At 37.3% G+C, this 12686-nt stretch overlaps 1 protein-coding gene across 1 annotated transcript; it reads left to right on the forward strand.

Moving 5' to 3' along the window:
• The first annotated feature begins 22 nt into the window (after nucleotides 1-22).
• rbm7 (RNA binding motif protein 7) lies at nucleotides 23-9558 on the forward strand. The gene is made up of 5 exons (XM_084717196.1): nucleotides 23-226; nucleotides 555-717; nucleotides 4165-4240; nucleotides 8289-8382; nucleotides 8548-9558. Exons 1-5 carry the CDS (start codon nucleotides 134-136, stop codon nucleotides 8908-8910), a joined length of 789 nt encoding a protein of 262 aa, XP_084573322.1. The 5' UTR covers nucleotides 23-133; the 3' UTR covers nucleotides 8911-9558.
• The last annotated feature ends 3128 nt before the right edge of the window (nucleotides 9559-12686 follow it).

The raw sequence follows: 12686 nt of genomic DNA on the forward strand, positions 1-12686 counted from the left end.
GAAGCACAAGTTTAACGGGAGCGTATCACTTTACGACAACTCAGGCCTTCCGTTTAAATACAGCAGAGCGCTATTTTACGTCAGACGTTAGTATCCACATCGCTTGGTGAGTGCCAGTAGTCGCTGAAATACAATGGGAATAGAAGATGAAACGGACCGGACGCTCTTCATAAGAAATTTGGACTCCAGAGTGACGGAGGAGCTTTTGTTCGAGCTCTTTGTACAGGTGCTCTTGTCGCTAACTTTAGCCACAGCTAGCCAATTTCAAGTAGCTATATGGCTACCAAAACACAAGCTAATGCTTACAAAGCGCAAGCGTGTCAGTTTAAATTTCACAAAAATGTTAAGCCATGTTTTGATTTGCTCTTTTACTGTAAGTGTGTTTCCTTTACAAATGTTAACACGTTTATATTTGTTGTGCACACGCTGAGGACTATTTCAAGAGACGTAGGCTACTCTAGCCATGTAGCTAACGCTACCTAGCTAGCTTTAGCTAGCTTTAGCTAGCTGTTGTTTGGGTACCAACATTGACGGTTAGTCGATTATTTTTGCAGGCAGGACCTCTCATCAAAACTAAAATTCCAAAAGACACAGATGGGAAACAGAAAACTTTTGGTTTTGCCGTTTACAAACACGAGGTGTCCGCTCCATACGCCGTGCAACTACTCAACGGGACATCACTGTATGGGAGGACTCTTCATGTGCAGTTCCGATCGGGTGAGATGACTTTTTTCAACAGTTGGCAGTTGAAACATTGAGCTACTTTATAATATGTCGGAACAAATAATAGATTTTTTTAATATCGAAATCTCAAAATGACCTCTTGCAGGAGGCGCGATTTTTGTTAGAAGTGAAATAAGTGTCTTCGCTCAAAAATTGTCGTTCGGCAGAGATGTCCAGACCTACCGTCTACAGCCTTAAGAGAGCATCTTTATTTCGTACAATCGTAAATGTGTATTTTTCTCAAATATTCAGCCCTACATTAGATTATATCAATCTAATGGGGTTAACACAATTAGATACATATTAGAAATAGCACTAGTTTCATTTTCATTTCATTTTTTATTTGTTCCATACCTGTAAATCATAACTTCAGATGAAAGGAAAAAGTGTAGTGTTCAGAAGAAGGGCTGCAACAATATATACATAAATTAAAATATTGATCAATGTCATCATCCTTGAGATACACCTTTATTCTGAAATCCCCATGGCATGTCTGTGGCACAAATGTCTGGAAGACTTAAGTCAGAAAACTGTCAAATCATAATTGGGTTGCTTTTTTGGAATTTACATAAATGTAACTGATTGAAGTAAATGGGCATGTCTTGATTGCAGACCCCTGAATTGAATTGAATCAGAATCATATCATGGCAGACTTTCCAATATTAGCAAATACTGTTTCACTGTCAAAGATCTGATATAATGTCATATTGTGATGATACTTGAGATTTACACCCCTGTTCAGAAATTATTAACAATAAAAACACAGCTCCCTGTGTTCTTCTGGGGAATCAAAAGGAGCAGTGAGAGGAAAAGAAAAAAAATTCCTGCTCCTTATTTCAATACTAGTATGTAGGAGTGCCGTTCATTATATTGTTATATTTTTCATGAAAAGAAAAAAAAAACAATAATTTCCTGATAATGGCAATATTAGAATGCAGGAGTTCATTCCAAAAAGGAAAGCAACTTCAGTAGTGTAGGAGTGGTTAGGTTTAAAAAGATCATATGTGCAACAAACCTCAGTAATATGGAAGAAAAGTGCAAAAGGTCTGTAACAGCAAAAGGGGTAATACAACAAATTTATTTTGCCACCTCAAACAGAAATGCGATAAGTACGAGGAGAGCTGGAATCCCTCGAGGAGTGCTCAGCAGCTGTTGTGTTTGAACCAAGAATATTGTTTTGTTGTTTTACACAGATTGCCCTAAAATATTGTAAAATTAGGTCCATATTGCCCAACTTCTGTAGTATATTAAAAGAAAGATGCTCACTGCTACTGTAAAAAGAAAAAAAAGTCGTAAATACACAAAGCAGGGCTTTTTCTTTTAATCAACAGCCTACACATAGTGCTGGTACAAAAAAAACAAAAAAAAAAAAACACTGAACACCGTCTGATTTTGCTGCAAGCCAAATTTCAGACATGACAAAGAAGACTGAACTGAGGTCCTGAATGGTCATTCTTTGTTTTTTAAATATACCTTTGGTACTGTATAATGACATTATAATAATCAGATTTTGTCTTGTTCCAAACACATGGTATCAAAAAAGCATCAAAGCATCTGTACCCTTGACCACCTCTTTAACAAACACTACTTTCAGTATAATAATTATGTATAATAATTCATCATGAACTAAGTTAACACATTGCCTGAAAACTTCATACAGTCCAATTATTCTTTGTCTGTAAATTTTATTGAACTAAAAGATATTTAGACAATCCTTAAAATCATACTCTATAGAATTCCTCAGGTCGAAGACAATTGCTGAAATGCATATCTGCTTTAAAGTTGTTTGTGCATACTGATTTTTAAAATCAAATTTGTACCATGGTCCTCATCCTCTGAATCACAACTTGTGTGAATCTTGTTTTGACAGTAATCATTTTAATGAAAAACATATTTATTCAGCTGTACAGTTATAGAGATGTTTAATCCATTTTCCAAGTTGTAACTCTTGTTTCGATCCAGGCAGTCGGTGGGCTGCTTTCTGTGTTCAGATTCGGAAACAGGATTAGAAAGGATCTTAAAAAGGTTGTTATAATGAGTTGGCATCTAGGAATATGGATAGGATATATGTTAATATAATTCCCTCACAAGTCGAAATGGCTGTTAACATCAACTCAAGATGTGCTTGCTTCTGCACCTGCATTTTTACATAACCCCATTGATTTTCTGTCTGTAAAAGCTGCACCCTTGAGCCCCTTTTACTGGGCAAAAAAACCCACCAACACCTGTTAACATCTGGCTTTTTTTCTGCAGTGGGAAAGGGTATAATTGGCATTCACTTATGGGTCAAATGAGTCTGCAGTAGACACGGGTATTTATGGTCTCCAGTTCAGGTCGGCTATGATGTAAACATGACACCCGGGTGAACACGGTATTTTCACCCCTTTTCAGCTTGTTGCCTCTTTTCCTCCTTCTTCGTTTATGTGCAGCTTAGTTTGACCAGATGCTGTAGACCAGCACAGTGGAGTTTGCAGCCACATGAAGGGGTATATTTAGTGATGAACCCTTCGCATTTCATCAAGCGACTAAATGATGTATTAACATTTTACGTCCTATAAATTCTTCATAATGCCCCCCACTGTTCTGTTATCACAAAGCTTTTATTATGAAACATCAAAATCATGAAATCTTAGGCAGTAAGTTAACACGACTCCTGTACAGCTGAAAGCACTAATCTCAAACCACAGAGATTCATTTGGAAGCCTCAAAAGTACTGAAAGTTGCACACTCACACAGAGACTTTTAAAAACCTCACCTGAGCGTATATTTAGGCAGTTTACTTGGGTTGAAAAAAAAAAAAACTTGCATACACATGGTAATTTTGGTGTAAAATGGTATTTGTTTAACTAAATAAAAGAAACCCAAGTCATGAAAATGGGGTCATACGGACCAAGCTGCAGCCATACTTCAGACAGTTTTAGAAAGTTTCTAGATTACTTTTGTCACTATTCATTGCAATAATAACAATGAACTGATTTTTTTTTGTATAGGGAAACCTGCAGTTGATCATGTTAAAGAAGACCAGGTCTTCTCAATTTTCTAATACTTTATTGTTGTGCAAATATGAGTAAATACAGTAAATATTGTATTCTAATGCAACTCTCTGATTAAGTATATTTTGAGGTATTTGCACAACTACTTAAAAAACATGGCCTCTCTTGCTGTCAGTGTGTTTAGTGTTTGTAAAAAGACATTATCTACATTTACTTGTTGCGGAAGTTGCTCCAGGCAGTTTTTTACTGGCCTCAATTACAATACTGCTTTTTCTAAAGCATGGCAGTTTTGACTGTCCCTCTCTTAATTTATTTAATTATATAGCCTGTCACATAATAAAAGTGCAAGGTTTTCATATTTGCATAGTATATGTGGCAGTTAATTTCAAACTTGAATTGTTTTATCCTTTGCTAATGAACTTAATTTTTTCCCCTTTGCCTCCTATAGGCAGCAGTCATAGCAGCAGTCCAGGGAACTCGCAGAATTCAAGTCCTGTAAATACCCCAAATCCCCATGGCCAACGGTAAGAATGTCTCATGAACAGTTTGCATCAGTAACATTGCAGCAGCTACTGGCCCTTCTCTGCCTCTCAGCCTTAACAGGAATACACCTTTGTGTCCCTATAGCTTTGCAGACACAGTTTTCATTGTAATGGTTCTCAGTTGCATCTTAAAATGTGGTTGTTTCAAGCTCTCTGAGATAAGACAAACAACTGTAGTGTGTATTTTGTTTTTAATGATGAGGGTAGTTATTTAAAGTCTGTGTTAAGTGTAAATTAATCATAAGATTTGTTTTTTAAATATACCAAACAATTTATGGTGGCAAGTCACAGAGTGCGATGATCTGCAATATATTTCATGCATAATCGCCTAATAGTATGTGGTACTTTAATATTGGCAATATCAAATGCACATGCATGCATGTTAGGCTGTGAATGCAGCCTTTTAACTTAGTTTGTCAGTAGTTAATAATTTTGAGGAATGACACTACTGTAAGTTTGTAATTGGTACCAGACTTTTTGTGTGTTGAAAACATACCCAAAGATGCTTCCTCCTTATTGAATATTACTTAGACACACAAGTTTTTCACACTCTTGGCACTGGCCCTGTGCACAAAAATTGGAGCACTGGCAAAAGATGTTGCATGAAATGGGATTGGACTGGTCTGTATTTACTACTACAGAAGACTTTGTGTGCAACCCTTTTCCATGTTCAATGCCAAATTTCATGCAGCCGTGCCCGTTGAGGGCATTTGCTGGAAAAGTTAAAAGTATTGGCCCTAGAGTTAAATTAGCCATTATCAGACCAGTATAACGTAGTCTTGCATTCTGTGCTGCTTAAATTATGTCAATTTGTCATACTAGAGTGGAGAAAAAATAACGTAACATTTTCTTGGAAAACTGATAATAGACTTAGTAGTTTATAATGACTTTGTTGTTGAATTTTTGTGCCTTAGTTTGCATGTATAATTTAAAACAAATTAGAATTTTGTTAATGAGTTTAAACAGTTACATAACCTATTCCCTGGATTACCTAAAAACATAATAAAGCGAGCTTTCTTCTGAAAATAATAGTTAATAATACATTGCATTCATCAAATCCCAGTTTTAGTTCAGTTACAGAATAAATTAGATTAAACACCCCAAAAGCTCTCCACAGTTGAGTTAGCAGGCCAGCAGAGTAGAGTTGTCATGATATCAGAATTTTAAACTTTGATACAATACTAGTAAAGGAAAACGATACTTGATACCACAGTAAAAACAAAAAAATCGTAGGCACACAAAGTAGAAAGACAATAATAGATTTTTTTTTTTTTTTTTTTAATGATTAATAACATGCATGTAGTGCTTGTACAGTTGCTACAAAAGTTACTTAACACTTCCTGATTTTGCTGAAAGCCAAATTTCAGGTAAGAAAATACCAAGGAACATCACCATACTTGAATACTGCTTCGGTACCACATGTTAAAATGATAGAATATCAGTTATAAGATTGAAAGTACCAATGCTATAAATAAAGAAGTGCTCATTCAAATCATCAGTTCAGTCTTGCCTGCCTGAAATTTGATTTGCAGCAGCAAAACAAATTCTGGGACTCTTTCTGTACCAGCACTGTGTGTAGGTGGTAATTTAATGAAAAAAACAAAACTTTTTTTTCCCTTTTTGCTGTGATATTGAAAGATGTATTGAGTTTTGTTTTGTTTAAAATTATGGTACTGTGAGAAATCTATGATACAGCAAAATCAGGAATGGTTGGGTTTTCATCAGCAATAACTAAACACAAGCCTCATATGGGTGAAAGTGAACATGAAACAGTAAAATAAACCTGGTACCTGAAAGTAAATGAGATACTGCTTTAGAGAAACTAAACTTCAAACCACAGAGATTTAGTTAGAAGCTACAGTAGTACTGAGAGCTGAACACAGATTGTTAAAAACATGTTTCTGGTCCCCTGTTTAGACATGAGTTGAGCAACACATGCTTGTTTGAATGTGAGACGGGGAGGGGGGGGGGGGGGGGGGGGGGGGTCATCATAGGTTGAACCCAGTCCACAAGATGTCACCGCAACGTGCTTGGAGACTACTCCACAGATGGAGTGGTCATTTTTCCCTGCCTCATTATTACAGTCTACTTCCTGTTTACACAGGCATGTGCTTGCCTAGTGTACAAGAACTATCCCATGATATGCGTGTTGATATGGACAGAGATTATTCAAGAAACGGTGCTTAAAAATGCATCTGGACAGAGATCATTTTAACAAAAAATCAAAAAGATACTTGTGTATATGTGAACTAGGCCTGAGTTAAGACACCATGGATATACAGGAGCAGCACTGCAGTGTAGCTTGTCATTGTTGCCTTCTCATTTCATCACTGCAGCTCAGGGAAACACATTTGTGAATAGAAAGCCTCAATGATATGATAATGATGACTGGTATGGCTGCCAATCTGCTCTGTGCTGTTGTCTTTGTTACTGTCACTATTTTCCATCGTTGGCTTAGAGACAGTTGAGTGAGCAGCTAGTTGTGTCTTTTTTTCCACTATGTCTGTATTTGTCTTGTGGGGAAAAGGTTCGGTTATGAAACAACCCACTGATTGTAACATCTGTGTGTAAATCCAGTTCCTTGGAATTGGATCTGTCAGACTTGGCTTCCTATCAATTCTGATCAACTTGTTCATCAGATATTCCATTGCAGATCTTGGCGCAAACACTCTTTTACCACTGAAAAATTATGTCATTACTTGATTATTTCCAGCAACAGCAGGGTACGTCGAACACAACAATTATCTCAAGCATTTTCCCAGGTGATGCAGCGCTGGAAATATCTAGCTGATGTGGCTAGATGGACAAATTGTGTTACTAATTTATGTTGTCAGGCTATGTACCGATTGCTGTTGGCCTGAAGCCTGAGTTTACATTTACAAGGTTTTTTTTTTTTTTTGGTTTTTTTTTGTTTTTACACCATGTTTGATAGAGGGAGAAATATTTCTCTGCCATTTCACGTTATCTTTTTACAGCAACATTTTTACATTTATCATGGGATCTTTATGATGGTTATACATGTTATAAAAACAATATGAAAGCACCGAAGGCTTGTCACTTTTCAGTAATATGGCTGTCTGAAACAGTGCTTTTGTGGCTTGATTTTTACTCTCAGTGGCTCATTTTCATCCCTCTTTTGTACATCCAGCTAAATATGTATGTAAACTTAACTCAGTTTTTTTTTATAAAGTAACTATACAAGATGTTGAAATGCACAATCATTTCACAAGTGCATAAGAGGTGAAATAAGGTCAAAGAATTACTTAAAACATCAGCTGAAAATAATTTGAAAAATATGTTTAATTCAAACATGCATTTTGCGGAAGTGGGTTTTTCTCAATATGTAGAATAGGGCTCAACTAATAGAGATATTTTGGCAAATGCTAATATTAATATTAAGAAGTAAAAAAAAAAATCTGATATCCATATATCAGCTGATGTCTTTATAAACACTATAATATATACATAAACAGACTTTTTTGCAATGATCCTTTGTGACAAAGATATGTAATGTAGGTAGAATATTTTACAGTTTAACAATAACCTTCTTTGTCCAAAATGATAATTTTTGACAATTAACAATAAGGCTGTGCAATTAATTGAATATTATTGAAATTGCAGTATGACCAAATGCATCATACAAATCACAGAAGCGGCATTTTTTTTTTTGATAAAGGCAAAGACTCCTGGCCTAGAAATCTTGCTCTCCGAATGTAAGAACCTGTTTGTTTAGTACAGATCACAACAAATGTCACATCATCATCCCTTTTTTCCCAGTTAAAATGAAAATCATGATGCAAAAATGATTATTACTACTAATTGTGAATCATATTGCAATGTCATGATATGGCAATATGATTTTTTTTACCATATCATGCAGCCCTAATAAGTGTAAATTAAAAAGAATTAACACAAGTAGAGCAAACTCAATGTATAGAACTAGGGAAAAAGTATCAAATATACTTAAAACGCTTGTTGCTCTTGCCTTTTTATGATGACAAACTGGTTGACAATTGATTCACTCTTGCAGGACGCCGATCCAGTTCAGTTCTCCACCATATACTCCTCCAGCCCAAATGCAGAGGTCCTTTTCATCTCCTGATAACCTGCAGAAGCATGCCATGGTAACCTTTTTATACATTTATAATGATCCAGGACTGCACAGTCATTACAGAATGCGTAATGACTGTCTCTACACTGTATCATTTAACAGCAATAGAAAACAAGCTCTTCAGCCTAATGAACAGTATGACATGGGTCCCGTTATCTGTCTTTTCCTCCATCTGTAGATGAACAACATGATGTGGCAGCTCCATATGCAGCAGCTTGAGCAGTTGAACGGCGCCTTCGCCAAGCCTCAGCAGAGGCAGTTGCACGCAAGTGGAGATTCTGGGAGAGGTGGCCCAAGGCAACACGACAACACCCCCTATCGGCATCATTCGTCCCAGATGAACAGCAGTGGCAGACATCAGCGCTACGGAGACGAACAAGGTTCCGGCCGTCATCAGCAACACGGTCACAGTCGGGACAACTATCACCATCAAAACGACAGGAGTGGCAACCGTCACCATGACAGCAGGGGTGGCAGCAGACATCACGATGATAGGGGTAGCAGCCGTGGCTACCAAGATAACAAATGGCGACGATACTGAGACGCGTAAAGGATTTCTTATAAGACTTTCAATTCTTGACAGATTTGTGGACTGCTTACAAAAAAACAAAAAATCATGAAATTATGTTGACAAATTCACACGTAAACTCAGGTTGTTTGTACATGATTCTACCAGTTTGAAGATTTAATAACTTATGCCTTAGAGCCATTTTTGTTTACTTTTAAGGCGTTTTTAAATTTGTACACTTGTTTCATGTGAGTTTTTACTCACACATGTTGCAAAAATTTTGAGTAGAATTGTAATGTCATGAGAGCAAGGGAAAAAAAAAAACAGACATGACTGCTAGTCATTTTGAAAGACGAAGAAAAAAAACCAACAACTATTTAAAGATAAAAGATTTAGGATATTGGCCGGTTTTTATGTTATGCAAATTGAATTGAAATGGTGCTGCCAGAACTTAAAAAAAATAATCTTCAGGTACTTTGCAAATAAGAACAATGAAATTTTCAATGAAAGATTCCACCAGCACCACTTTTACTGCCACAGGGCACCATTGTTTCTTAATGTTGGATCTGTTAACCTTGCTCTTTCTAAAAATGGGCTTTATTTTATTTTTTTATTCTGAGTCTGTAAGACAAACTGTTTTAAAATGAACATTTTCATTATTATAAAGCTCCTTTGATTTGATTGTTGCGTTGTCTTTCATCTGACTACAACTGGTTCTTAGCTGTTCATCATGTGTGCTATTTACAGCTCTTTGTGTATGTGACCAAGTGAACTAAGTGGGCTATTGTATGTTGATGTTACATGCCATTATACATGTGCACATGGCCTTATCTGCACCTATAAATGGCCTACGTGTAACTAATAGGCTTGTGCAGTGGGTTATGAAGTAATCTACAGGTGGCGCCACATGCATCCTTTTATTGAATCAATTAAGATGTTAAATATAACTGAGCCACATGATCAGCTCCTACACCTGACCTTTCTATTTAGGATGCTTTCAAGTCTTTACATGGATTTGACACCCAGCCTGTTCACTTTACAGCCTGCACTTCTGTTTAGGTTTATTTCTTGTTCAGGAGAGTTTAACACAGCCATATCTGGTCCTCTTTTATCAGAAGAGTCTTAACACCAATTAGTAAATGGCTCAGTTTTTTTTGTCGATGTGCAGATGTGACAAAAGCAGTCAATTGTCCCATCCCAGAATTAGCAGCACTTTGATCCTCAACATCTCGTGTTGCGATCAGCTTCTCAGCATTGATGCCCCTCTGTTGGGGCTTGCTTACAACAAAGTGTTGATCAAATCCCTTAATGTCCGTGCTGAGGTCATAATCTACCCTTCCGAAAGTGCTTATGACACTAACAGCGGCTCCCGCGCTGTATCGACAACTATATCCCCCAATAAATCTCCCAGTGTCCAAAAGTAGAGGTGCATTTGCACCCTGCGCACTAAGCTCTGTGTCTTGCCTGTAATCTGCCTCGTGTCAGATTGCATCCTGATGCTCCCAAATCGCTCTAATAGAGAGTATCCTCTGTTCGGTGTCAGTACTAGGAAGGCCCTTATTACGCTTCTGGCTGTGGCATAACTCTTAATTGGTTGATCTGCCTGGCGTCTCCAGCCCTGGAGCGGGCGGATTAGAGAGGCCGCTCGGTAGCCGCTGCTGTGTGGACTTATATAGAAGCGTGTCTCCTGAAATGATCCACTTCCAAACACCCAGAGACCCTCCCTCTGTAGCAGTCCCGCAACACACACCACAAGTGTCAAGATGCCTGCAGCCGTGATTCCTTGGATCCTGCCACCACGTCAGGTTGTTGGGTTCATTGGTGCCACAGTCACCAGATATAGGCCTATCCTCATTTCTTTAAAGCTACTGCAGAGAGTTTTCATATTTTGTTGAGTCTGGAGTCTTTTGTGGACAAAAGTGGTATTTTTCCCCCCAACATAATAAACACAAAATATAACGACAAAAATAAACATTCTATGCTTCTGTAACTTTACCCGGGGTTTCCTCGGTTTCATCTGGTTTCACCGAGAATCCAAACCGTTTCAGTCATTAAGAATAACCGTGGGAAAAAAGCCAATCTTCTCATTAATCGTCACATTTGTCTCTGTAAGTAATACAGAGGCATCAGGAAAATAATCTGAGACTGTTTCATAACTAGTTAAAATCTCTCTTTAGTAGCTTCAAAGTTGGAGAAAATATAGCTTATTGCCACATTTTGTTGGCAACAAATATATTAAAAGTTACAACAAGGAGTTTTTTTTATGAAACAGTCTCAGCCTCTATGACCTGAGCTGTATAAGCAAACAAGGCCATCAGCCAGAAGCTGTTGCTGTTTCTCAAAAGTTGCTCTTTATGTCTGTCACTGTGTCGGACTGTCAGACATTTTTATTGGTTAATTTTAGTTTTGGTATTATATTTTGTGGCTATATATGAAAACAATACGCTTTTCTCCACAGAAGCATTACAAAATCAACAAAATAGTAGCTTTACTTTTTCTGTGGTGAAGCCACCCCCCCAAAAATGACAATTGATTGAAAATAATGAAAACAATATTCACACTGCAATTACCAGAAAAGTTTTCTCAAATGTTAAAGCGATTACAAGGAGTTAATAACTGGTTATGAAACAGTCTCAGCTTATTAATGATGCCTCTACATGACCTATACATGAACGAGACCAAGAAGATTGTTTATTTCTATATAAGTTGTTTTTAATGCCTGCCACTGGTCGGATTCTCCTTGATAAAATAAGCCTGTGTGTTTCTCAGGCAAAGTTACAGTGAGTAGTACGTTAGCCAGTTAAAAAGAAGCAGGATATTTTTATTTAGATAGTTTTATTTTTGATGCTATGTGGAAACGAAACAAAATATATGAAATACTATAATATGAACGTTCATTGTAAAATATTTTAGTTTCAAATGCGAAAGGTTACATTTTCAGCACCCTGTTTCTTTCCTCTTCAGTCGAAGTTAAATGTGCGCCACAGCAGTTGTTCTCATCTCCTCCTCTTTGATCAAGCCATCAAACCTCTGAAAAGAAGCCGAGCTTTCCCATGCACAGCTCCCATATTTCCTCCTCCATAATCCTCCGCTCTTTGAACACACGGCGGCTTTGGAAGCACAAGCCGCCAGAGAGTTCAATTTATTTCCAATTCTTGTGCTGATAATCGTCTGCGCCCCCCTTAAGACACCGACATGAAACCCTACCTGCACCGGGTTTCCTCACAGAGATGATTTCTTTTATATTTTAGTTCACTTACAATTGTTCATTTTTTAAAGAAAGATGTAACAAACTTTTTTTTTTTATCACTTCTTCTGCCTATTTCAAACACGTCTGCTCAAATCTGTAAGAGAATAGAAATAAAATAATTATGATCATGCTGTACATATTATAAACACAATTAAAGGGCTAATTTGCACTAAAGTAAAACGATGGAAAAAAGCACAGAAGGTTTGTGTGAGGCATGTGCAAAGATTCAGCCTGTCAGGAATTGAACGTGCCGGTATGTCAAGTATTTCCTCACATTAATGTCAGACTCATCAGCCCGCAGCCGACACTGATACCATGTTTTCCTGTTTGATCTGGTGTTCTTAAAATAGATTTGTATTCTCATATCAGACTTATTTACTGCCAAACTAAAACTTCGAAAATACTTTACACGTGCTCTTGCTCGTTGTTTTGCGGTGTTTCAGGAGAATTATGTCTTTTATTCGGCGTGCCTTCACGCCATGCCATGCGAGGTGCACGCAGTTGTTGATTTATAACAAATTATAACTGCGTCAGTTTGCTTGACAGGTCAGGAAGGACC

This window comes from Lutjanus erythropterus, chromosome 4 (genome assembly GCF_056507025.1).
Source record: "Lutjanus erythropterus isolate fLutEry1 chromosome 4, fLutEry1.hap2, whole genome shotgun sequence".
Classification (NCBI taxonomy): domain Eukaryota; kingdom Metazoa; phylum Chordata; class Actinopteri; order Lutjaniformes; family Lutjanidae; genus Lutjanus; species Lutjanus erythropterus.

Bases quoted from the DNA above. Each gene is read 5' to 3' on its own strand.
- rbm7 (XM_084717196.1), top strand. From the start codon at position 134: ATGGGAATAGAAGATGAAACGGACCGGACGCTCTTCATAAGAAATTTG. The intron at 227-554 runs GTGCTCTTGTCG...TTATTTTTGCAG, and splicing joins TGTTCGAGCTCTTTGTACAG to GCAGGACCTCTCATCAAAAC. The intron at 4,241-8,288 runs GTAAGAATGTCT...TCACTCTTGCAG, and splicing joins CCAAATCCCCATGGCCAACG to GACGCCGATCCAGTTCAGTT.